Source organism: Dipodomys spectabilis, unplaced genomic scaffold (assembly GCF_019054845.1).
Source record: "Dipodomys spectabilis isolate Male_0828 unplaced genomic scaffold, ASM1905484v1 ptg000207l, whole genome shotgun sequence".
NCBI lineage: Eukaryota > Metazoa > Chordata > Mammalia > Rodentia > Heteromyidae > Dipodomys > Dipodomys spectabilis.
In genome coordinates this window covers 11,563,425-11,590,244 of record NW_024870884.1, presented here as the reverse complement: position 1 = coordinate 11,590,244, position 26,820 = coordinate 11,563,425, and the positions used below count along the sequence as shown (strand labels likewise).

Sequence of the window (26,820 nt, the reverse complement as noted above, 5' to 3'; positions counted from 1 at the left end):
TACTAAAAAAAAAAAAATCCATCATAGCTTATTCTATGGGAATAAGAGCTGTGAGGAATATTATACATATTGTATAATATTGTATATTGTACAATATTGTATAATATTGTATATTGTACAATATTGTATAATATTGTATATTGTATAATATTGTATATTGTACAATATTATATATTGTAAATCCCTTTCTTATCTTTTTCTCCCTTACAGTGCCCTGTTCATGGAGATACTGGAACTACAGGGACTGAACTTAGCATCCTGCCTAGCTCAGAGTGTTCTACACACTGTCACTTATTAAGCAGCTGTCACTTATCAAGTGCTTCACCTGTGCAGGAGGCATGTATATAATTTCCTTTAAACCTCATAAAGTAAAAACAGTTATTATTACAGAAAAGCTTAATAAATGGTAGCTTTGATCAAGGTGACACCTGTTGGCCATAACTGCCAGATGATTTATCAGGGCCAGTGCCACTGTGCCTTCCCATCACCTCCGCTTCTGTATCTACAGTACAGGAGAACTAATTACAAGGCTCCCATGTGTAGATCAGGACAGTCTAACAGAAGAACAAACAGCTCCCATTTGAAAAAGGTCAGAACAGGTGTCTAAGAAAGAAACAGGGTAGTAGGCTTCCCACCCCTGTAGGCAAACAACAGAATACAAAGGATATTATTATTTTTTAGGGTGCTTGAACCACTGTGGTCCTGTTGTCTGCCTTTCTAAGTGTTCAGTCCTCAGAGAGGCTAGGCTAGGTCCTGTTTGTATAGAAGCCACTAGGCCAGCTGACCCCATGGTGGACTTAGCCAGTTCCTGTCTCTCATAAAGCCATTCTAAACCAAATGCTTCAGCCTGGAGAATGGAGGCCATGGGGAACTGTAGTTCAGAAGTTCCAAAAACATAGAGTAGGGATGGAGATCCTTCAGAGGGGGTAAAAAGTGACAAACAGATGTCTCCTTAGAATGCTTTAAATAATTTAGGGCTTTGATGTTAAAAACAAAAAGAAGAAGGCAAGTCAAAAAATGTAAGAAAGCTTTGCACAGGAGGTAAAACATAAACTTGGAGGCGATATACAACACACTTAGATCAGTGTTTACTTGAAGTTTAGCCAGAGGATCAGCATCACGGGAGGTCTTGTTTAAGCAGCAGAGGCTCTGGGCCCACCCAGACTCCCTGGGAATCTTGTGTATAGGGCAATTTTGGAATCATTAATTCAGACACATTCTCAGAAGTCAGAACTGATGGGTGGCTAGCCAATGCAAGAGGAAGTGATCTGCTGTACCCCAACAGTTGGGTCCTCATGCCTAGAACATATAACTACCTATAGGGACCATTCTTTCCTGTACCTTCCCCCTACTGTCTTCCCCTCCAAGGCCTTCAGCCCTAAGGAGTTGGGGTCATCTGCTCTGCCCACCCTAGCCAAGCACACTCACGGGGGGTTGTCACAGCTCCGGCTTCGAGATCGCACTCCACCCCCGCAGGACCGAGAACAGGACCCAAACTTGGTCCAGGAGCTCCAGCCTCCATTCTGGCCATATGTCTGCTCCGGTGACTTCCAGATGCAGTGACCTTTGAAGCACCACTGGGTGGGGTAGAGGGCACAGGGTCACCCGTGCCACTGCAGCACAGCCTGCATGGGGGTGCTAAGGGGGCACAAGGAACAGCTGGTAGAACAGTTCATGGGGGAGCCCAGCGAGAGACAAAGAGAGGTTGAGAGAAGGATCCTGGAGTTAGACAGAACCTTCCCCTTCCAGGAGCTGAACAGCCTCAGACAAATGATTTGCCTCCCTGGGCCGCCTCCTCATCTGTGAACCTGGATAACTGCCTCTGTCCGTGGCATTCAGTGCCCGGCACACAAAGCCCTCCAGAAATGGCAGGTATTAGTCAAGAGATTAATGATGATAATAAATGAACTATTATTTCATTCCGCATTCCAAAATAAAGGGCAGAGACCAGAGAAAAGCCATAATCCTCCCAGTCCCTAGAGCTGATCTTGGTTCTGCCTCTTGAATCACCTTCCTTCGGCCACAAGTAGATGTGTCCCTGGGAAAACAGTCTACCATATGGAGATCTGTCCATGCAGAGGAGGGAGCGTGTGCACAGAAGCAGGAAGTTGGGTTTGAATCCCAGCCAGCCTAGTTTTAGCTGTGTATGGTCACTTCTCTTCGCTGAGCCTCAGTTTGCCCAATCATTAAATGGAAATGTTGTGAGAACTGGAAGCTGTAAGGGCCTGAGCATGGGGCTGGTGACTCCAAGAAGACGCTACTAAAGGCAGCTCCCTTCCCTTTCACTATAGAGTAACACAGAAGAAATATAACAAAGCTCTAGGTCTTTCTCAAGAGGTGAACTCAGTGGTTCTCCACCTTGGAGGCACCTGGGGGGACTTTAGAACTGTGGAAGCCTGGAGACCAGCAGAGTCACAATCCTGGGCCTTTAAGAAGCCACAATGGGGGACAATTTATATACCACAAAGTCCCTCATTTTGAGTGTACAATTTTCAATGACTTTTTTTTTTATAAATTCAAAGAGTTGTGCAACCTTCACCCTAGTCCAATTTTAGAACATTTCCACCACCACCCCTCCCCAAAAGATCCTCTGGGCCATCTATAATCACCTCCTGTTACAGTTATGAGGATGATTTCAGCTCCTGGATGAATTAACATGCAGCCAAAATGGAAACCCACTGAATGTGAAACTGTGACTGGGAATGACCTCTGACTCCAAACGCCTGGAGGGTGTAAGGAGGGAAAGACCTGAGGCAGGTACAAGGATCTTGGAAGAAAGCCTGCCAGGGCCTATGCAGGGCCACAGGAGGCCCCATCTATCCATAAAGGCACAAAGCCCAGAGACAGGTGGGAGCAGAAAGAGCCTGATAGGTCAGAGGTCACAGGTTAGAGGACAAGATGACCATGGCTGTGTTCATAGCAAATCCCTCTTCACAACTACTGCTTCTAACTCCTACTCTTGCTTTGGTCCAGTCTCTGCAGAACCACACTGAGGGGTGATTGGTCAAGATGGGCAGGGTTGGAGGAGCTGTTCAAGTTCAATGAACGATCCCACATCACCACAGGGCCAACAATTGAGCAAAAGCATAGCTCAGGGCTCTCTTCAGCCAGCCATTCTAGCACCCACTCAGGCTGAAGGGAGCAGACATACTCAGAAATAGGAGAAATGAGAAGTACGTGATGGGAAAGAGGAAAGATCAGGTGTATAGGAAGGACAGCCTGGGGGAGGGGGAGGGGGCAGGACACCTGGAGTCTTCCCTTCACCCCCATATGCTAATCCCTCCCTGTGGGACCATAACCAATCTAGGCTTCATTCTTTTCCTCCAAACAATGAGAGAACGTTTCTGATGGTTGGCCTTGAGATCATGCAAAGCAGCCAAGGCTGAAGCAAAGGGCCATGATGTGAAGAGAAAGGCAGGGGAGTGGGTAAGGCATGGGAAGCCTCTGGGCACATCTGCCAAGCACCGGGCTCCAGCCTCTCCTTTTGCACTGTCCCCATCTGCAAAGACACAGCCAGGAGGCCCTGGCACTTGCATCCATGCTAGTGTCCAGCGGCCTTCATTCCACCCCAAAAGGCACAGCTGCAGCCCCCATCAGGTACCTTGCCTGGTGAGCACTCCGTCCCGTCCAGTGGGGGCCCCTTCTTGGTCTTGCAAAAGTAGGGGTTGTCAGGGTGACTGCACCACAGCTGCTTGCAGGGCTCAGATGTCCTAAACTGCATGGAAAAGGGAAAAGTTCACTAGGCTGATGTCCAGCTTTGACAAATTGCCTGGGGGCAAAGGACAGTGATGGGGAGAAGGGTGTAGTGGATCCTGGAGCTCAGGGCACTCAGAGAAAGCCTCTGTCCCCCATAACCTTCAGCTCCACTCTACAGCAAGTGCAGGTGGCCCCGGGCTCTCTCCCATCAGGCACTGAGAAGGAGCTGGGCATGGTACACTTGCCTCTCATTTTCTCACTGTAGGAGCTACTCGGCCCAGAGTTTGAAGCTCTTGAGAGGTCTAGGCCCAAGATGTTCCCCAATTCCTGCACACAGGATCTTGAGGAGACCCAAATGAGACTGTGACCCCCCGTCTCCTTCTAATGTGGTCACTGAACAAGGCCAGAGGTTGGTGACCCTATGTCCCAGAAAGTCTGGGACAGGCCCAATCTCCTTACTATTTTCTCAGGCAGATAAACACTCTGCAAATACAGCATCTGGGACCTAAGATCCCACACTCTGTTCTTCCATCCCCCAAATGGTGTTGTGTCAGACCACATGTCCCACTGTGGCCAGAAGAGTATAGGAGGTGACCTCACACAGGCTTCTCTGGGCCAAGTAGGGGCCTTGGGAGGTGAGGAAGGATGTATTCCCTGCCTGCGGGTGGTAAACACTCAGGTTACTGAGGCTTGCCCTCAGAAAGCCCCACCCTGATGTGTCCCCTTCTCTGAGCCCCAGCCCACAGTTAACCCATTTGCTTCTCTCCTATAAAGCTCTGCCTGATCTCCAGGGTTTCAAGGGATGTTGTCTGGTATGTGTGGCCTCAGGCATGAGGTTGTGAGTAAGAAAGTAACCCTCTGAAGAGAAGTGACATGCAGGTGGAGGAGTGAAGAGTTAGAGCAAAATGACCCACCAAACCCCAGTGGTGGAAACTTTTCCTTCCCCAGACCCCAAGGCCCAGCATCTGACCCATCCCTCAGGTAACTCCCCAGGCAACCAGCCCAGCCAGGGCCCCATTCATCATCCGTTCTCCGTATCTGCTCCTTCTACCTTCCCCAGGAATAAGGCCTGCTCAAGCCTCTGTCCCCAGGCGGGGCTGGATGGGGCCTGTGCCCTGTGCCCTGAATCCCTTTGTTCCGCACCTCCCCCACCCCCCATGGCTGACACTAAGCCTGTGATGGAAGATGCCCACGAGCCAACTATCCTGGGTCATACAAAGCCATACCCTGGCCTGGCAGAAGCCAGGTACTCACTGCCAAGCAGGTATGATACCCAGTGCCGAAGTCGAAGCGGCACTGCTCATCCATTGAGTAGTTGATCCCAGGTAGTTCCGGAGGTAGGGGCCATGTGTGCTCAAATGGGTCATCCAGGAGACAGTCATAGGAGCTGTAGTGAAAACGGGGGAAGGTAATCCAGACTGGGGGTAGCAAGCCCATAGCCCTCCCTTCTCAGGAACTGGGGCTTCTAATGAACAAGAAAGGCCTAGCAGAGTCTGCACCAACACCCTGGACCCCAGCTGGGCCTTCTGAGGATAGGCTGCCTTGGACCCCCCCCCCACCCCCGTCAGTGACTAGGGGAGCCTGATCTCTAGCCAAGGACAAGATCATCCAGGACTGGACTTAGCTCCAACTATAGCTACTTTAGAAGGTCAATTTTACCCATATTACAGTATATATATGGCCAAGATTAGGAATTGATTTGTGGACAATCTGAGAACTTAACACCCTGAGGCAAAGTGTTCCCAGTGTGTGTCATGTACACTGGGCAGGCTGCCATAGGAGGTCAGGATTACGTGTCTGCCTCCAATTGTCTCCCCCATCCACTCAGTGCTGTTCTCAGGCCTTGGTATGCCACTCTCTGGGGCCTTGGGGAGACAGAGAGACTCAGCCCCAGTCCAGTGACTCTAATCCTCATTGTAATATTCCCTGAGGTACCCATAGATCCTGGTTCCCAGATCCAACCAAGCAGATTCTAATCAGCATATTTGAGGGATCTGAGGCGGGGGAGAGGGCTGGGGTTTTAGACTACTAGAGCCATGTAAGAGTCAGACCAAGCAGGTGACTAATGACTTGAAGGAATGGCAGGCCACCTGATCCCCAGCCCCAGCCCTGAGGCAGGTGACTTACGGAAGATAGCGGCTGAGCTCCAGCTTGCTGCAGCGGGACCAGTGGAAGCGGTGGAAGGCGGCCTGCACCAGGGGAGCCATGACACTGCCCAGGCTGGTCTCATCCGCACAGCCATTCCCCTGCCCATCATGTTCCATGCCCAGCCTGAAAGGTAGGGGAACCCTGAGTCATGCTGAGGAGCCCAGCCCTGGGAAGGCAGCCTGAGACAGGAGGCCCAGTTCCAACTAGGAATTCAGACTTTATTCCTTGGCCTGAGTTTCCCAATCATGCATTAAAGTAGAATACTTCTGTCTCTCTTCAAAGTTGCACTGCCCTAGTATGTGTGGTGAGGGGTGGGGGGGGGGGGAGCGGGGATATCTCTCTTGCTGTACAAGTCTTTACTCCCCTCTTCTTTCCTTCTTGCTACCAGTCCCCACCCTCCAGCTCCTGAGACCAGCCCAAGACCTGCTCCAGGACACCAGCCACTGCTGCACTGTCTATAAGATGGCTTCTGAAGCAAGGTCCACCTGGGCTGCCATGAGCAACTTGTGCATGCTCACTGTCTTGCCACCAAAGAGAAAGCCTCTGAGTGCCAAAACAGGGTCTCCTTTCATCCATTCAACCTCACTCATCACACCCCTTTGCATGCCAGCCTCTTAAACTCCCCCAGATCCTATGGGGCATAGCACAGCGCTCTGCACATACAGACATCTACCCTGTGAGGGTGAGGACTGAACACTTTGTTCTTTAGAGCTAATATTTAATGACAAAACTAGACATCCTAATTGCTTAAATATTCCCAGGTGGCCACACCTGGCCTTGGCCACTAGGTGGATGCTTGACCTTATCTCTCCCCAGGAAGAAGCCTCTGCCCTATGTAGGAAGACAGGCTCCTGGCTCCAGCATAAATGGAACCATAAGTTCTCACAGCATGGAAGGGCCTCAGAGGTTTCCCTGGAGTCAGCTCCATGTCTCAGGAAGACACAGAGATCCAGGGAAAGAAAGCAAGGTCAAGGAACTGAGCATGGGTGAAATCCAACAGAGCTGAAGGAGTCCCTTGCTTGGCTCTGTTCCTGTAGACAGACAAGGCCAGTACAGAACTACAGTCTGTGTACAGCACTATCTGACATAGTGGACAGTAGCTCTTGGGTTTTTGGACACCCTGTAGCTTCCTGAGGAGTTTCTCTGCCCTGGTCTCCACTGTAGCCTGGCACATGGCAGGGGCCTAAGAACTATTGGTTGAATGAATGAATGAACAAGGAATGTGCTATAAACAACAACTAAGCCCACAGAGCCGGAGTCCTGTACCTGGCCCACTGCCTGGGCTCTAAATGTGCCTGTAAGGCCAATAAGCAGCAGTGCCAGGGTAAGCAGCTGAGGTGATGACAGAGTAGAGAGAAGCCAGGGATAGAGACCCAGGCAGCAGGCTCGGCCTATGGCAAAACAGCCACTGAGCCTCCCTTTCAAAGGCAGGATGCATCTGATCCCCATGACCTGCCATTGGGAAAGCCCAAGGCAGGCACAGAACTGCTATGGTCCCCTTAGATTTCTCCTCCTGGAAGCTGGACCCCCCTCTCTGAGCTCTGAAACCGTGGACAGCCAGCTCTCAGGCATTTCCTGGGACTCTGGGACCACAGCCTGACCTAGGCAAAGCCTTTTCATCCACAAGACTCTTCAGAGTTCAAGGCACAGCCCACAGCCAAAGAGCCACCACCTGGTGCCCACCCTCCTGGTATCACTTACACGTGGCCAGTCTCATGAGCCACCACAAAGGCTGAAGAAAAGCCATCCTCATGGTTCAGAGCACAGCTTCTCAGGGGGTGGCACATGCCAGTAACAGGTGCATATCCTGACAAGGAGAAAAGAGAGCAGACAGAGATCACAGGCAAGTGAGGTGAGGTATACAGAGGTCTGTCCAGCCCAGTCCCCACAGCGACATCATGACCTCGGAATGGCTGGAGAGTTTCTGTATGCTTGAGAAATCCCCTCTTGGCCTATAGTTCTTTTCTTTTTTTCTTTTTCTTTTGTTTTGGTCATGAATTCTGGGACTGGGCACTGTCCTTCAGCTCTTCAGATCAAAGCTAGCATTCTACCACTTGAGCCACAGCGCCACATCCATCCTTTTCTGCTTATGTGGTGCTGAGGAATCGAACTCAGGGCCTCATGCATGCAAGGCAAGCACTCTACCACTGAGCCACCTTCCCAGCCCCTATAGTTCTTTATGGTGTGTTGGCTTTTCTTCTGAACAAGTTATGGAATTTCCAGGCAGGACCCAAGCCTGCACACTCTACTTCCAAGTTCTCTCTCTGCCTCCAGTCAACAAATAAGCTTAAAATACTTTCTATCTAAAGGCAAAAAACGGCTGTGTTGTATATACTACAGGGAGCCAGTGGAGGTGCACACCTGTAACCCCAGCTTCTCTTGACACTAAGGTAGGAGGATTCCTTATCCCATAATTTTTTTAAGTTTAAAAATATTTTTGTGCCAGTTCTGGGATTTGAACCGAGGCTTGAGCATTGTCCTTTAACTTTTTCTCTCAAGGCTTGCCTTTTATCACTTGAGCTACATCTCTACTTTCAGCTTTCCAGTGGTTAATTAGAGATTAGAGATTCATAGACTTTCTAGTCTGGGCTAGCTTTGAACCATGATCCTCATATCTCAGCCCCCTGAATAAGTGGGATTTTGAGACCAGCCTGGGAAATGTAGAGATACAATCTCAAAAATAAAAATAAAACTCTTCTAAATTCCATGGAGAACTCAGATAATGCCTTTCTCTCCTGCCCTCCAGCACATCCCACTATTAAGGCAGGTGTAAGTGGACCCAGAGATTAGATGGTTAGATTAGGGGTGGGCCTGAAGGGGCAGAGTTCAAGGAGGAAAGTGTCCGGCAGAATGGAGAAAGGGAAGAAAATGGTTTCCACTAGAGGGCTCAAGGGAGGAATGGCTTATGGTAGGAACAGAGATCCAGCCAAGGTACAGACAGGCCACACAGGACTGGGGCAGGGCAGCAGGGCCACAGCCCTAGAGCCACAGCCATGGCCACCACACACTAACCACTGCTGTGAGTGAGACCTACGCTATCAGCCTGCTTTCAAAAGCAACTCAGGCTGGGATGAGACTCAATGGAAGAGTATGTGCTAAGCAAGCATAGGTCCTGGGTTCAATTTCTAGCACCCTCTCCCCCCAAAAAACTCATTTACAAACCAGGAGAGCAGGCTGAGCTGGGGAAAGCCTCTGCAGTTGACCCGAGGGAGCTGTCTCTGTCTCAGCTTGTGGCTGAAATGATCTTCCATCAGGTTTTGTTTAGGAGAATTTAATAAAAGGCTGCTGCAGGAAGGGGTTTAAGGCCTTTATTGTCCTAGAGCTCTGGGGTTTTATGTTATATACCATGTCATTGCATGCATAAGTGTGTGCCTATGTCTGCGTCTGTGTGCTTGTACATGCAAGCATATGTGTCTGAAAATCTATATGTGTCTACACATGTGTGCAAGTTTCACATCTGCATTTGAGCACATGTGTGTATGTGTGTATATGTATCTGTATACCATATTTGGGCTTCATGGTTCAGATAAGGATTGGGTAGGTATGGCTATCTGACTCATTTCTAGCACTAAACCAAAAAAAAAAGAACCCACAAAGCCCTCAACATGAGGTCTGGAGAGTCTATTTAGTCTCAAGTCTGTCACTTTGCTGTTGTCATGAGCAAGCCTCTTCACCATCCAGTGTCTCAGTTTCCCCTTAAAGGAAAGCTATGCAAGTTTCCAGATGCTTACGGTTGCTAATACTCTGTCACAGGCATTACATGTACCTCTGAGTCCTGTGAGCAGCTTCAAACTGGAGGAAGGCATATGTTACATACAATCTTCCCCATTTTAGTGTTGAGAAAACCCAGCAATTGAAAAGAACTTGGATCCCCGCACTAGTGAAGCATGGGCTTCTTTTTCTGCAGCTGACATAACCACACATGAAGTGCCCATAGGACACAAGGACATGATGTGGGCAAAAGCACCTTGAAGGTCCCTTTGAGACATAAGGCCCAGAACCCAGGACCGGACCAAGATAGTGGGTTCATGAGTAAGGACCTTCTCATTTGTCCTGGCCCCCAAGAAACCATCCAATGCTCATCCATCCATATGTCCATCCAGCTCCTTTCTCCTCTACCTTCCCCACAGCCCAGCCCAGAGGTTCTAGCTATGCCCAGCAGGCTGCATACACCTGGCTATGGCAAATACAGTACCTTGCATACCTGAGGGCCCAAAGTTCTGCCGGGTGAGGAAGACAACGTGGTCATGGTGCTCAGTGTGGCTGGGGTCCTGGCGCTGCTGGGAGTGTGCCCAGCGACATACCTGCTCCAGGCTGCGGGCCGGGTTCCCTCGCTCAATCAGGCTCAAGGACTACAGGTGGCATCAGAGAGATGATAGCAGAGTGGTAAGAGCTCCAGACACTGTGAAGCTTTCCTCCCACATCCAGGTGGGAGTTCTGAGGCCCAGGACTTCAGTGAAGGCCCCAGAGATCACCAGCTATTACCACCTGGCATGGGCTGCTGGCACACAGCCCTTTCTGCTTCAGGGAGTACTTGTGTGTCAAGCCATGCACTGTGCCTTATAAGTATATTAGAAACCACAACTAATCCACAAGGCAGGTGCTGTGCTGAGTACTCCCTTGGACTTGACATTAATCTCATTCACGGCAGCCTTAGAGGAAAGCTCTGTGTCTGTCCCCCAATTTAGACAGACTAAGTGCCAGCACCCCCAAGCCAGGACTTGTCGTGGTCATTACCTCCTCTATTTCCCTCTCAATTCTTTAAGAAAAGGGGGACCCCCTTTCAGGGCATTGGATGTCCATTTTTCCACTGAAGGAGCCTGGAGTTCCTGCTCCCACCTCTAATGTCTGCACCATAGAGTACTGATTCTGATTCTGGAGACAGTTTTTGATCCCGCACTGGTGGCTTCCCAGCCAGCTGACAAGCAGGACTTACCTGTCGGTATCCCACCATGATCAAGCGGACGAGGGCAATGTTCACATGGGCCCCCAGGGATTCATCATGGTAAATCTCATCCACCTGCAAGGAGTGTAGGCACATTTTAAGCAGAAACAAGCATGTACCAGCACCCTATGGTGTGCCAGGTCTTGAACTAAATTCCTAACAGATAGTGCCCCTTTCATCCACCAGGTCCTTTTCAAGTAGGCATTCTCTCCCCCTGTGTTATAGGTAAGGAAACTTGCGGCCATGAAGTACAGTGATTTGCCCAAGAACATGCAGCAAAGAAAATTCAGAGCTAGGATTCAAATACTGGGCAGTTTAATCTCAATCTTGAACTCTTTTCACAAAGCCAAAGCCAGGTGGGATGGAAAGGATCTGGTCTCACACTCAGCCCCTGACTAGGATGTTCATCCTTGCAAATCTCTGAAGAGCCTTTGCCAGAAAGGTCAATTGACTCGGGGGACCTCTGCTCCAGCCACTTGTCCTGATATCCCTGTGCAGCCTGTGTACCTTTCCAGCCACCACTTGGATGATGTCCACCCTATGTGCCCAGGCTCCTTGTGCAGGGAATATCTAGGGGCCATGCTCAAGGGCCTTGGAGCAGTAGCTTCCCATCACCTGGGAGCAGGTTAGAAATATAGTCTTGGTTCCCACCCCAGTCTCTGAATCAGGACTTGCATTAGTACAAGATGCCCAGGTGTTTCTTAGACACATGCTCAAGGAGCCCTGCTCAGGACAATTCCTTCCTTTTACAGGCCCAGGTACCTCCACAGTCACTACAGAATTCAACCCACGGTACTGCCCTTCCAGAAATGACACCCACACATGGCTCTCCCAAGGATATACACTGGATACTCTAGCGTATCCCATTGGTTACTCTAGCTTTTTCGTTTTAAATAACATTTCGCTGTAAAATAAAATTTTGAAAAAATGCAGGCCACGCCCAAGTGTCTCACAACTGTAATCCAAGCTACTCAGGAGGCTGAGATCTGAGAATCATAATTCAACGCCAGCTCGAGCCAGAAAGTCCATGAGACTCTTATCTCTAGCCACCAAAAACATCTGGAAGTGAAGCTGTGAATTAAATAGTAGAGCACTAGCCTTGAGCAAAAAAAATTGTTCAAGCCCAACAATTAGCACAAGAGGAGGACAAGTAGGAGGAAGAAGAAGAGGAGGAGGAGGAGGAGGAAATGCCAAAAGAAGAAGAAATAATCTACTAGTAGCCAAATAGAAAATAAGCACAAAGCCAGGTGCCGGTGGCTCACACCTGTAGTAATCCTAGCTACTCAGGAGGCTGAGATCTGAGGATCGCAGTTCGAAGCCAGCCCAGGTAGGAAAGTCCGTGAGACTCTTATCTCCAATAAACCACTAGAAAACCAGAAGTGGTGCTGTGGCTCAAGCAGTAGAGCACTCGCCTTGAGCTGAAGAGCTGAGGGACAGCACCCAAGCCCAGAGTTCAAGCCCCACGACCAACCAAAAAAAGAAAGAAAGAAAGAAAATGACCACAGTTACCTAGATTCCTGTGATATGTGTATGTACATAAGTGTATGTGTGTGTATGTGTGTGGCTGTTATTTTACAAAATGTGCTACTCATAGTCTGCTTGCTTTGAAAACACAAATAGCATCTTTTTTGGGGGGGGTCCAGTCATGGGGCCTGAACTCTGGGCCTGGGCGCTGTCCCTCAGCTCTTCAGCTCAAGGCTAGCGCTTTACCACTTGAGTCACAGCGCCACTTCCGGCTTTTTTTTTTTTTGCTTATGTGGTGCTGGGGAATCGAACCCAGGGCCTCATGCATGCAAGGCAAGCGCTCTACCACTGAGCCACCTTCCCAGCCCACAAATAGCATCTTTAACAGCATCCCTGATGTCTGTCTGGGCTGTACCACTGCATATGTAACAAACCTGAAAGAGCTTCAGAGTCTTGGAGAGAAGAGACTGCCCAAGAGGAGCACTCACTTGCTTAGCCAGTCAGTGTTAGGACACAATGCAGAAGCAGCTCTGGGGTAGAGTTCAGGGTTCAAACCCCAGCCTGGCCCCTTTATGAGCTAGGTGGCTTGGGCTATAGCAGAGAACTCCTCAAACCTCTGTTTCCTTTTCTGAAACACATAAGTCTTGGGCTTGTTGGACACAATTAGCAACAGTGATGGAGGCCGAAGTGGGAGCCAGGCTGTGTCTCCTGCCCACATAGCTTCCTGGATGCTAGGATGGAGTTTCTGCCTGTGCTTGTTCTGACCAATCCCATCTCCCCTATGCCCTTCAGCCATCAATTCTTTCCCACACACAGAGGCAAAGCAACCAACCTGTAACCCACAAAGGGACCACTGTCTACCAAATGAAACAGGGCTTTCATCTACGCATGTGTGAGTGCCATGGGGAGAGGAGCTGGACACCTGCTCCTGGGCTGACACACCTCTGCCAGGCCAGCCTAGGACACAGCCAAGCTGTGGGAACAGAGACACACATGCCCCACAGTGCCCAGGACTGGCATCAATCCCAGGGCATGAATGTACACAACTCAGAGCTGCCAGCATTAGGCTTCCGCCACGGGCCTTCCCAGCACCCATGTCTGGATCTAGTTAAGCACTAAGAACAAAGCCTAGCACCCCACTGTGGGCAACAGACCCTGCCAATCCCAAAGCATGACACATAGACCCACAGGCACAAGGGTCCAGCCCTCTCCCCTCTCCTCCCCCAGCACAGCAAAGACTTCACAGGAACAAAGTGCTCCACAGCACAAAGACGACTTCCTCCTCAACCTGCATGCCCACACCCAAGTCTCAAGGAAGGCTTGGCCCAGGAAGACTGCAGGTCCACTCAGCCCCACATGCCCCACACCCATACTCCCTAGGTGCCTGAGGATGCCCTGCAGCAAAGTGACTTAAACAACCTGGCTTCCCACCAATCCCAATGCCAGGCTACAGCCTTCCTTTCACACAGGGATATGGCCAGTGTTGGGAGGAAGAGTCCTCCAATGTGCTTTGGAGAACAGAAGAAGAGTCTGGCTAGGAAAACATGGGAAAGGCCCCCTCCCATAGAGGTTCACACTATCACCATTAGCAGTCCTATATGCAGTCCCTTAGATAGCACGTCACCATGGCCACGAGCAGTCACATATGCGGACGCATGGGCAGCATATCATGGCCCTTTGTCCCTGAAAGACTTGCACATAAACAGTGGACAGATTGGACCTGGAGGTGTATGCTGGATAGGACATCTAATCAGAGTGGCTGTACATCACATGAAGAGCTTGTATGGGCTTCTTGGAGCCTCTGATGGGGTCTGGACACTGACAGGGTGCAGAGGATGTCCAATGATCTTGAGAGTCGCATAGCTCTCTCCTACAGACATCTTATTAACCCCTGTACCACACACCCCTGGAGGTGCCTTCCCTTAGGACCCCTCTGAGTCTTTTCTTCAATAAACCTTTGTCATTTTACTCCTCCCTCTGTGTCTGCTGACTCATTCTTCAAGATCATAGAGACAAAGGACCTGAGCCTGGTGTTGAGATTTTTCAGTATCACTTTGAGGGTACACCAAGAGTGGTTCCTAGCCTTTTTTGTGTACCACAAGTACCCATGTTAAACCCAATGCTTGTCTACAGAGAAGAGATGAATCACAGGGCAGGCATCAGCTAGAGCCCAGGCTCTCTGCATCAGTCAGCCCTGCATCCATGGGCTCAACCAATGATGTGCTGAAAATCTATAGAACAAAGTTGTCTATACTGAACATGTATACTCTTTCTTGCTATTATTTACTAAACAATACAGTCTAATAACTATCTACATAGTTATTACATGCAATAACTATATTGCATCAAGCACCACATTAATCTAGAGATGATTCAGAGTGCCAGAGAACCATATGGATTACATAGGATACGTATGCATCCATAGATATTCATACTCATAGGGGTCTTAGAACCAATCCCCCAAGGATGCTGAGGAACAATAGTACTCATCTCTGTCCATCACTTAGAAGATCAAATTCACTCATCAAGATCTCAGCGGGCCTTGTTCCAATGGTTGCCATCTCTGGTCATTTGGGAGATGGAGTTGGCCCTGCCATTCCAAGCTCGTTGGTCCAGTCCTTCTCTGGACTTTGGCACACTCATCTGCACATACCCTTCCCAGCTTGACCCTCCAGTGGAGATCTCAGTGGCTTTGACTTGGCTGGAACTGCCTTGTGGCTTTGCAGAGAAGCAGGCCAGGGAAATGGCTGGACAGGGCTGCCATGTTGGATGGAATATCAGAGGCCACCAGGCACAGAGCACCACAGTCAAGAGATGTGCCTACCTGGGAAGCATAGGACCTCATACCCTCTGGGGTACATCTGTGGATTTTCCTGACAGGCTCTCTAGCCTGGCTGTCACCCAAATCTTGGCCCTGGCAGCCTTTTGTGGCTACAACCCAAATGTTAGAGGGGATGCTAGGGAATCAGCTCTGGGGCGATCAGGAATTGCTTCCTGTGATTGGGAGCAAGGCAGGATGACAAGACACTCCCACAGGGCCAAAAGAACAGTGTGTCTGGTACCCTTGCTTCTCATCTCTCAGCCAAGTTCAAGGTCACCTCTGCCAAGACCCCTAGGTTTAGAGTTTGACATCACACATTGGCCTGAGATAGCCACTGGGTGTATACCAGAAAAACAAGCAAAGGTCAGGATCCTGGCCAAGGGGAGACAAAGCAGCAAATAGAGAGGACAGGTAGAAAGTACTGGAGTTGGAGGTAAAACAAGCTGCTCTCTGAGTGCCTTCTGTGTGTCAGGCACTGTGTGAGGGCTTTAAACACAACTTCAAGACCAACTTACAAAGCAGAGTTAGTCCCATTTCACAGATAAGAAATCCAAAGTTTGGAGAGATTAAAACACTTGTTCTAGGCCCTTCCTCTACCCCCCCCCCTCCACATTTATGCTCAGCTGCTGTTCAGAACCAGTTTCTGGGCTGGGGCAACAGAAGATAAGGACAGTTCACAGCTCAAAGGAGGAAGGATAAGTCCTTTTCCTCAGCCCAAGGCCTGACTTGGCTGAAAGAAGCATCAGCAGGAAGCAAACTAAACCTTAACTTTGGGACCTGGACTGCAGGCCAGTCCTGGCCATGAACATCTTGCCATTCTGTCTCAGCAACATAATGTGTTCCTTAAGTTGTCTCCTCATCCTCAGAAGTATACCCTATCCCTTCAGAAAGGGTAGGAACACAGACTGATCCTTATGATCCAGTCAATTTCACAGTGTTTTGGAGAAGATGGGCTGCACTGGTAGAGGTGCCCATGCTCCATGGAGGTGAGCTGAGGACAGCCAGAGGAGCTGGAGAGATGAACCTCACACTCCTGGGTCCTGAATATGGGTGGCCTATGAAGAAAGGAACAACAAAGATGATAAGGAAAAGGATGGATTGAGAAAGCAGAAAATCAACCAGGAGCCAGGCGACTGGGCAAGGAAGGAGAAGTAGGAAGAAAGGCTGGACCCCATGCTTGGCACTTTCTGGAACCTGTATCACGCATTCTCCTCCTGATATCCATGCATTTGACTTTTTGATCACAAAAAAGTCTTTCTTGAGTCCAAAGGTGTGTGGAGGTAGGTCTCCCTGGTCAATAGCAACACAGCCAAACAACAATCACAAGAAACCCTTCCTTTGTTCAATCCCCAAGAGGCTCTGGGGTCAAGCTCTCTTGGTGTGAGGGCTCAGCATCAGTTTCCCTATCCAAAATGAGGGTGTTTGGTGTGACTAGATAGACATCAGCAATCCACAGCTTGAGATCATGCTCACCCTGGGATTCAGGCTGACCTACCATAGAGTAATCAGGCCTGGGCCCTGTTGGAACATAGATCTGGCCAGGGGACTAGGCTCCATTGTGTGCTAGTCTAGAAGGATCTGCCTCCACAGACACCAGAGAGGACTTGGAGGCCACAGCTTCTCTTGGGGCAGAGTAAGGCTGAGGATGTTGAGTATCCTTCCTCATTTCCTCTTGCCGAAGTTCATGACCATGTAACCCTGGTATGTCCACTGCCCGTTAACCAGCACACTTCTTCAAGTCTCCATGGAGCCTGTGGGCTGGCCCCGGCTGTTCCATGGGGTTCAAGCTGCTCAGTCCCCATCATACTCAGGTTGTTTGTGCAGAGTAGCTCAGAGAGCACAGGCATGGACCCGCCCAGCCCAACAGAGTCCCTTTCACACGTTCACAATGCTCAGCTTTTATCCCCCATGACCTACTTGCAAAACGCAGCAGCCTTTATGCCCCAAGTTGGCCTGTCTGTGTGTAATCAGAGACACCTGGAGCTCTGCACTTCCTGCTGCCCCATGAGTTCACCCCTCTGAGCCCCCTGCACTCACCTACGGTGAGGAGGAAATATACCTTGTGGAGACAGGAAGACGAAGGCGAGGGCAGATGTGGAGCACTTGGAGTAGGGTCTGGCACAGAGTCTGTGCTCCATCAGACCCATGTTAGGCAGATACTGTCCTGAAAAGTCAAACCATTCTTTCCATCTCCCAGCTGCAAACCAGGGTCTTCCTTTCTCCTCCTCTGCCCCAAGTCCCCCTAGCTGCTTGTCCTCACATTCTGTAACAGAGGCAGTGGAAGGGTACAGAGCATAAATTTTGTAATCAGGCAAATATAGAGTCAAAGTCTGACTCTGTTACTTAGGGGCTGGTGGACTCTGAGCAAGTTGCTTAGCCATTCCAAGCCATGGAGGCAACAGGGATGGACAGCCAAAGGGGTTCAAGCCATCTGTAAACTGCTCAGCTCCCTGGCAGACATGAGAGACTGGTCCCTCTCTCCTGGACCTTTCCACTGGCCCATCCCAGCCTCCACCGGCCTCCTGTCTGTCCTCTCCTCCTTCAGTCTACCTGAGGAACTATCATCCAAACTGTTCCTCCTACATCCATAGAAAAGAGCCCATGCCACCATCCTAGGGACTTTTCTGCCACAGGTGGTCACCTGCCCCTGCATAGCCTGATCTGCCTCAGTCATCCTGTATGCACAGCCCTCCACATCCTCCTGCTAGCTCCTCACCTAGCCCTTTTCCCCAAGGCTGTCTCATCTGCCTCTAACCCTATCCAGAAAGCCTTCCTCTAGTCCCATCTACAGGATGGCCACCTCCTCTAAACCCCTCCAGCATCATCTTCATGAGTCCCTGATATTCCAAGGGGCTGAGGCTTGTTTTTGCTGTCAGAGCAAAGCTTCTAGAATGGAAACAAATCTGTCTACAATAATAGGCACCCAAAAGGTGCTCACTAAATGCTTGAAATAACTTGTCCACGTGTTTCAAAGCTCTTAGATGGCCAGGGACTGCGGGCTCACAGCTGTAATTCTAGCTACTCATGAAGCTGAAATCTGAAGATCAGTACAGAGCTAGCCTAGGTGGACAAAACCTAGAGACTCTTAGCCAGCAAAAAAGCCGCACGTGGAGAGGCAGTTCAAGTTGTAGATTATCGGTCATGAGTGAAAAAGCTGAGAGGAAGTGAGAGGCCCAGAGTTCAAGTTCCAGTACTGTTACGATTTTAAAAAAAAGTAATTAAGTTAAAAATAATAATAATTTTAAAGTCTTAGATGGTTTTCTGGTTCTGAGATTTGAAAGTATTTTAGGGAAAGTGACCCTGTAACATGGATAAACTGATGCAGAAAAAGATAAGTGAGGAAAGAAATGAGGGGAAAAAAATCTAAGTTTACTTTTACAGTACATCTTCAAATGAGTGCAAATGAAACCTGGAAGACAGGACAGCCCTCAATGCATTCATACTTTCCCTTACCTCTCCTGGGCACAGACCTTATCAGACCACTGTTAGCATTTTAATTTTATAGGCAAGTTATGTTTCATCTTTTTCTGAAAATTATCTAGGGCCTGGGATGGGTTCAGTTAAGGCAGAGCTTCGTAGGTGGGCCCAGCTCCTATGAGGGGAGCTCACACCACCAGGATGGATGGTACTTTAAGAGACTGTTGCATTGGACACTGGGGTAAGTCGAAGGGGCTATAGCTTCCTGGGCACAGAGGACAACCAGACAGATGGTGAGCGGATGGGCAGCGGATGGCCTCTCCTACCCAGGAGACCCTCAGCTCTTCCTGTCCATTGTGTGAGGCATCTGTCTTCATGGAGCACGGATTCCCCTGGAGACTCCACAAAGCCAATGAAAAGGGTGTCTCTTTGCTCCTGCCTATCTGCCTGTGACCACATCTGATCCCGATTTCCGGGGCCAGGGCTGGCCTGGCAAGATCAGAGAGGATATCTGGTTGCAAGATGGACAGTACCATTGTGCTAGCCAGGGAGGAGGGGCAGAAACCATGGGCAAAAATGTTTATAGTTGTCCAACGAGATGCAGCCTGGAACTGCCACCCAGCCTGGCTCACACTCCTGCACTGTCAGCCCCAGCTTTGGATGCAGGACCAGGTGCCCAGTCCTCTCAGGCATCTCCATTGCTCTTTTCTTTATGGCCCAACCTAGCTCTCAGCTTGACCAATGAGATTAGACTCAGCTTGTGTGGCCCTAGGCTGGGCCTGAGGTTTGTAGAGTCTGGGTGGTCAAGTGCTGCAGGCAGGTAGGCATGTGCACATTCATGGCCATCCTTCCCTTCATCTGTTCTTCAACCAGCTCCACAAGTGAGTCTTTCCTCTTAGGTCCCAAGCCACCAGTTAGACTCTAAGAAGGGAAGAAGAAACATCTATCCACACAGAGATAGATGTCAGGGCCAGACAACCTGCCCTTCCCTGGAGTTTCTGTCCCTGAGGCTGATCTTGAGCTCTACACTTTTGCCCATGCCAGCATTACAGACAGAACTCTGTTGCTTTTTCCTTTGCCCATGAATGTGGACACCAGCCACCTGCTTCTCTCAGACACCAGTCTGAGACACCTATCAGGTCTCAGAGACTGTGCTGGGTGCTGTTGGAGTTCTAAAAGAGTAAGACAAAGGACTTTACAGAGGCTCAAAGACTAACTTACTCACATATACACAAAGATAAAGTTCTCTCTCTCTCTCTCTCTCTCTGAACAATATTACCCAATGCTATGCACGTTCTAAATATTCTACACATATTTAGTGTAGATTAATAAATAAATAATAATAAATCCAAGAAAAGACAACACTATGAAAAAGTAGGAAGGTAAACCATTGTACTCCACATAAATGGCAGTGTCTGCCTATGTCTATACCCTAACCTCATCTACCTTTAGAAAACTGATTGTACAAATATTGGTCATATGATCCAAATTATGCCAATCAGAGTCCTTCCTGCCCAGGGATTTTTGCTTGGGAACTGAAAGAGAAAATTCTTTTATCTCTGGCCACAGATCTATGGGAATAGGAATCGGCCACATGTTGCTAGTGAACAGAACTTGTCCTACAGAGCAGTCAGTCAGAATTAGACTATCACAGAAAAGGGAGCTGGACATGAAGCTTTGGCTCAAGTGGTTGAGTGTCAGCCTTGAGCACAAAAACTCAGGGACAGTACCCAGACCCTGAGCTCAATCCCCAGTACAGGCACTCAAACACAAACAGATTTTTTAATTGAAATAATAATAAACACAAGCACAGAATGAGATTCTCGAGAAGGTTAGGTTAGTCATTCTTCTCCCAGGTCACCAAGGCAAGAAGGGCATGGTCAGGGCTTGGGCTCCAGCTGAGACACTAATATTTTCCTTTACATAGTTTGTAATTAGTCATGTCCATCAGAGCCTCCAAAGCCTGTCTGTGTTACTCTGGGGATTTTGCCATAGCCCTGACCAATCTGAAATTATCTTTTAATCTACATGAGAATGCAGTCAGCCAGCTTCTTTATTCTCTTCCAACAGGTCGAGGACCCTGGCCTGAGGGTCAGGAATGGCTCATGGTTGGCCACAAACTTCAGCTTTCTAAAAAAGGGCACCACTCAGATTCTCCGGGCACCCTGTGCATGAATGTGCACGTGTGTGTGTGTGTGAATGTGTGTACATGTATGTATATATGCAACGCATCCCTTCTCAGTTCTCAAATTCCAGACGGACTTGTATGACCCTGCCCTGCCCCTCCTGCCAACATGCCATCTGCTCTTTCATGCCATCACTTACCTCCTTCCTGTCTGGATGCCACAGCATCTCTACTGAGCTAGGCCTGACCCCCAACTCCTCACCACCTTCTCCTCTGGGATTTCTGTGAGAGAGCCTGGGGTGCTGCCCTCTCCCCAACATTGGGCCTGAACCTGTGCTATCTTCACCTAAGGTCTCATTTCACCAGACTGGTTCCTGTCCATCCAGAGTCCCAGAGGCAGGCACCCAGTTGCAGGCAAGTGTGCACTAGCTCTACACCATCCCTCCCCTCCCCCCTCCTTCTTGCTCTCCCTCCTCTCCGTCCTCTCTGCCCTTTGGCTGGGAGAGGTGGTCTGGGAGCCCACAGGCCAAATGTGGCATGTGGCTATGTTCTGTTTGCATTCATGGTGGCCCGTTCCTTTAACATTTAAAAACTGGGGGGTTAAATTTTCCACAAGGACCTTCTAAAACAAATATTTTTAGAAAGCTGCATTTCTGACATTCCTTGAAAAACTGGCGTGTCTGGGACAGGATGGTGTATCTGCATCGCGCTGGTGTCCGCCCCCCCCCCCCCCAAGGACACAGGGACACTCACAATGTTCATGAGGGTGAGGACGTAGTTCTGCACGTGCTCCCTGCCATGGAAACGAACCACCGAGTCGTCCACTGCCAGCAGCACCTCAATGCTGTAGCTGCCTGGCTGGGCATGTCGCCGCTTCCGCTCTGTGTCACCTAGCTGCTCCCCAACCAGGCCTAGCAGGTTGGGAAGGTCACCCAGGCCAAAGGCTGGAACCAAGACAGGAAGGGAGACATAATAAGAATTTGATGGTAGCCACATGCAGATGAAGTGTCCCTTTACTTAGACTTTGCCAACTGAGCACCCTAATCCAAAAATGTGAATTCTGAAACCTTTTGGACATGACAGCCTCAGTGGTAAGCCCACAGCTCAAGACAAATCCCTGGGAAAAAAGAGGAAGGTTGCTCATTGAGGAGAGCAAGGAGCAAGGGCTCTCCCCATGGAGCAGGAGAGTAAATAACAGTCACGTCAGCCTATAAGCAGAAGCTGGATACAGTAGCAGTAGAACACTAAACCTGACTTCTAGAAGCCCTCCCTGCCAGCTCTGTCAAAGGAGGTTCAAAGCGGTCACCTGACTCATCTAAGTTCCACAGTGATTAATGACACAATTTCCCTCCTCCGTTACCACACCCTATTAGGGCTCACCTAGAACTCCCTCTCAGCACCCGAGGGGATTTGAGGGGAAGGAACCACTCTAGAAACCCCAACTGAATGGAAAATGATGATGCTGCCTTGAAGAAACAGTTGGCACTCCCCTAAAACCTTGAATGACAAGTTACCACATGGCCCAAGGATTCTACTCCTAGGTCTATACCCATGGGAACAGTGCATATGTTCCCAAGAAACTCAGGTGCGAGCATTCACAGTAAGTATTGTGATCACCTGCCGGGCGCTGGTGGCTCACGCCTGTAATCCTAGCTACTCAGGAGGCTGAGATCTGAGGATCAAGGTTCAAAGCCAGCCCGGGCAGGAGAGACCGTGAGACTCCTATCTCCAATAAAACCACCAGAAAACCGGAAGTGGCGCTGTAGCTCAAGCGGTAGAGCGCTCGCCTTGAGCTGAAGAGCTGAGGGACAGTGCCCAAGCCCAGAGTTCAAGACCCACGACCGACCAAAAAAAAAAAAGTATTGTGATCACCTATAGCATGATCACCATAGGCCCAATACAGGAGCCACCTGAATATGAATATCTATATAGAGGAATGGACAACTAACAGGTGGTACAATATTACTGTGTCATAAAAATGGCGTGCCATCATGTGAACTTTGAAACACACTAAGAAGAAGAAGCCAGTGGCTAACAATTCACATTACATGATTCCATTTGGAGGAAACATTGTGGATAGGAAATCTACAGGAATAGGAAGCTGACTAAGGGCGGGGAAGGGAAAAGGAAGGGATTGCTAATGGGTACAGAGAGTTTTATGGAGCAATGGAAATGCCCCGTAAATGATACAGATAAAGTGAAATAACACCACAATATCCCCAAATTGCATACTTAAAAACTGTTAAAATGGTTTGTTTTGTTTTGGGTTGTTTTTTCTCAAGTCTTCAAAAGAAATCACTACCACCATATCAGTAGTAGCAGCCCTGAGCCCCAGGCTGGCTGAGAGCCAGAGCTCTAGCTATAGGAGCACGGGCCTGTTCACACCTAGTTCTCTTCTTAGGAGAGGCATGGGGGAAGTAAGGAGCAAGCCTGGGTAGAATGGGAGGCGGGGGAGGGGGACCCGTAGAGGGGAATTCAGAACACAGCTTGAAGCCAAAGCAGGGTTTAAGGGAACACTTGAGGACCTGGTATACAGCAGTTTACATCTGGAGTCTGAGCTCTGCACTGAGATGGGCTCCATCTCTCATCTCTTCTTTGAGGCCCAGTGATGTGTGTGAGTGCGTGTGAGGTGTGTTAACACGAACATAGGTGGATGCGGATGTGGGGTGAATGTGAACATGTGTGGGGAAACAAATGTGGGTAGGGTGTAGATGAGTAGGGATGAGAGCGTAGGGTACGCAGGGATTGCTTGTGTACTTGCTGTGTATGTGGGGATGAGTGTATGTGCACATGTATGCTCCATTCGGGAAACAGCCCCTGAAGCTGTACCTGAGTGTCAAGAGGACAAGTGTTCTCCAGCCCCAGTTCACAGTAGACACAGAAGCCCTTCACAACAGAGCCCAGGGTCAGGCAGCCCCTCCACTGACACAGCTCAGCTAGCAAGCTGTATGGTGGAGTCTCTGGTACTGCCCAAATTTCCCCCAGACAAACTAGACATCCTTACGGGGAGAAGGGCACTAAGGTGAGGTGACCCCTTGATATCTGTCCTCCAGGACCTGCATCCTGTAGGGAGTGGTCAGGGTGTTCAAGACCAGGAGATAAAGAGATGAATAGGATGGGGCCAAGCAGAGATGGGAGCCCAGGATGGGCAGGACCCTCAAAGGCCAGCATATCCCCCTCCAGGCTGCTCTCCCCACCCCCACCCCTGCTGCCTTCAGCCAGAGGTACCATGTTAAAGAAAGTCTTCCAGCTGGGCAACGGTGGCTCACGCCTATAATCCTAGCTATTAAGGAGGCTGAGATCTGAGGATCACGTTTCAGAGCCAGCCAGGGCAGGAAAGTCCGTGAGACTCTTATGTCCAACTAACCACCAGAAAACAGGAAGTGGAGCTGTGGCTCAAGTGGTAGAGCCCTAGCCCCCTAGCCTTGAGCTGAAGAGCTGAGAGACCGTGCTCAGGTACAGAGTTCAAGCCCCACAACAGACAAAAAAGAAAAAGATTTTGATTGTGTTTTTGATAAGGGACCATAGATGAACAAGCCCCAGCCCCACACAGGCTGGCACACAGGAGCTTCATCCAGGTGCTTTGAAACACAGACTGTCTGCCATATTTTCCCTAGACTCCAATTGCAAGTGCTTAGCTCCCCAGCTATCATCTGTGTGGCAGATGGAGAGTCCACCTCCAAGCTCATGGTCAGGGGCCCAGAGTTCCCTAGAGCCCTACCTCAAAAGACCACAATTCCTCCAGGACCTCTCCCCAAAAAGAGAGATCAAAAAGGTCTTTTGTGCTGGGCACTGGTGGCTCAAGCTCAGGGACAGTGCTCAGGCCCAGTGGGAGGCATAACAATCTCTCAGTCATGTGGAAGGGACAGTGCCCAACACCAGCCAGCTCCTGAAGCCACCCCCATCCTCTGAGTCCCCTCCCAACCTTTTGCATCCACCCCCAGCACTTCAGCCCCCTCCACTGCTTCTCTACAAGTGACACTTGGGGAGCAGCTGGAGTTCCAAGGGAGGCAACTGTATAGGGGACACCCAGCTTCCAGGCATTCCTTCCGAAGAGGCCCAGCCCTGCAGGGTCCTGGTACAGGGTGTGTCCACTCAGGACCAGATTCCACCCAGCCCTCGTCATTGCCTCTTATTCAAAGGGGCCTCGTGACAAAGTTAAGTTTGCTTATGAAGCTGGCCCAAAGCCAGCACCTGTCACTGACCCTGTTTCCTTCACTCAACCACGGTCTGCCAGGATATGAACCCCTGAGCTGGCCACCAGGCACATAGCCCCTCTAATGGCCTGTAGCTACTCCCAATAACTCCCATTTATCAAGCCCCTACTGTACATCATGTGCCACACTGGAAATTTTCTATACACCCTCATCAAGACAAAGTGGCCTTACCAGGTAGACCCTTACTACCCACACTTTACTGGCCGGGGACATGAGACTCAGAGATGTTAAGGTCCCTGCCTCAAGTCACAGAGTAGACAGAATCAGAGGCAAGCTATAAAGGTGATCCATTGGGATCCAGATGCTGGTGGCTCACGCCTGTAATCCTAACTACTCAAGAGGCTGAGATCTGGGGAACCTGGTTCAAAGCCAGCACAGACAGGAAAGTCTGTGAGACTCTTATCTCCAGTTAGCCACCAGAAAACCAGAAGTGGTGCTGTGGCTCAAAGAGGTAGTGCTAGCTTTGAGTACAAATGCTCAGGGACAGCACCCAGGCCTTGAGTTCAAGCCCTATGACTGACACACAAACAAACAAACAAAAAAGATGATCCATTGGGTCTCAGGCTGCCTGGACACCACAAACTTCCCACAACGACCTCAACAAACCTCCTTGCTGAGACTCCAACAATGTACATTTGATTTCTAGAGGGGAAGAACCAGCAGTAGCCATTCTAGCCTCTGCTTCAGCTCAGAGATAACCTTGACATCAAGACTGAACCTTCCTTCCCTCTGTCCCAGGAGTCACTGGAGTCCTGAGGACTACGGTTCAAGACTTTTGTGGTCCTCTAGCCTCTGCTCCCGCCAGTTATAGTAGCCCTGTTGAGACTATTCTGCTGTACAGTGCTGTGTTACCCAAGCTCTTTTTGCAGATGAGTACACTGAGGCCAAGCACTGAAAGCTCAATGTCAAAAGTTACCCAAGAAACGTGGACAAAAGTAGCTTCTGCCCACTACCTACCTTCATTGTGAAGGTCCTCGTGAGGCTCTGCCCACTCCCGCCGGACAGCTTCCCTGCGGTATACCACGTGTGTCCTCCCACTGGCCTCCTTCTCCTGCTGTCCCCGCTGCAGAGGTTCAATGAAGTAGTCAGTGCTGTCTGTACGGATGAGACCTGCCTGCAGGGATGTGGTAAGCAAGAGAAAGCAGGGAGAGAGGGGGAGGAGTGAGTACATAGCACAGGACAGGCAAATGTAAATATATGTGACCACACACATGTGGCTCTTCCTCCAGGGCCTAAGGTTCCACCCTTGGGAACCCTGGGATTCTAGCAAGTTCTCAGGCAGAAGAGTGAAGGGAAGAGAAAGGGAGGCTCAGCTCACTGCTTTCAATCCCATTTTGTCTGCATCAAAATATTCCTTTCAAAACGATCGTGTGTTTGGCCTTGCTTATAAAAATATGTAACTTTGGCCAAACCTCCCCAAAAATGTCTTGTAAGCCACCAATGAAGAAAATAATCAAGGGGGGGGGGGAACGGAACATATAAATAGATGTGCGTTAGTCTACGTGTGCCTACGTACGCGTAGACACAAGCCTGCCCACATCATCTCTATAAAGTAGAATGCCAACCCACCTACCACACTGCATGGAAAATAGCAGGCAATATTTAATAAATAAAGAGCTGTGGAACTGGTTCATTCATTCAACAAACGTCTATTGAGTGGCCACTGCATTAGCAGGCACTAGGTAGGCAGCTGTGAACACACAGCAGGGCCTGAGGGAAGTTTTTATGAGCTCACCAGATCCACTCCATTGGAACTTCTTTTAAAAAAAAAAAAAAAAAGCAGTCACTTAAAAACAGCTCAATTCCACCCACTTCCCCAGCTCAGCCTGCTCTGAGACCTCTAACCACCCACCCCCAGCAACAGCCATCCCTGGTCATGTCTCTTCATGTTTGTTGATGGAACTGAAAAACATCACTTTGGATCACACAACCAAGAGGCCGCCTTCTGTTCCCCATCACAGACCTGGTGAAGAGGCTGAGGACCCCC

At 49.6% G+C, this 26,820-nt stretch overlaps 1 protein-coding gene across 1 annotated transcript in view; it reads right to left on the bottom strand.

Annotated features, from left to right (window-relative positions):
• Positions 1-26,820, bottom strand: part of Adamts14 (ADAM metallopeptidase with thrombospondin type 1 motif 14) — a 65,597-nt gene that overhangs the window by 18,896 nt on the left and 19,881 nt on the right. Inside the window, exons 3-11 of the mRNA XM_042696460.1 lie at positions 25,791-25,947; positions 21,370-21,560; positions 10,781-10,864; positions 10,049-10,196; positions 7,546-7,651; positions 5,824-5,967; positions 4,951-5,083; positions 3,602-3,715; positions 1,429-1,577 (exon numbers count right to left, since the gene is read on the bottom strand). Of these exons, the coding sequence (XP_042552394.1) occupies positions 1,429-1,577; positions 3,602-3,715; positions 4,951-5,083; positions 5,824-5,967; positions 7,546-7,651; positions 10,049-10,196; positions 10,781-10,864; positions 21,370-21,560; positions 25,791-25,947 (1,226 nt within the window). The remainder of the gene's footprint in view (positions 1-1,428; positions 1,578-3,601; positions 3,716-4,950; positions 5,084-5,823; positions 5,968-7,545; positions 7,652-10,048; positions 10,197-10,780; positions 10,865-21,369; positions 21,561-25,790; positions 25,948-26,820) is intronic.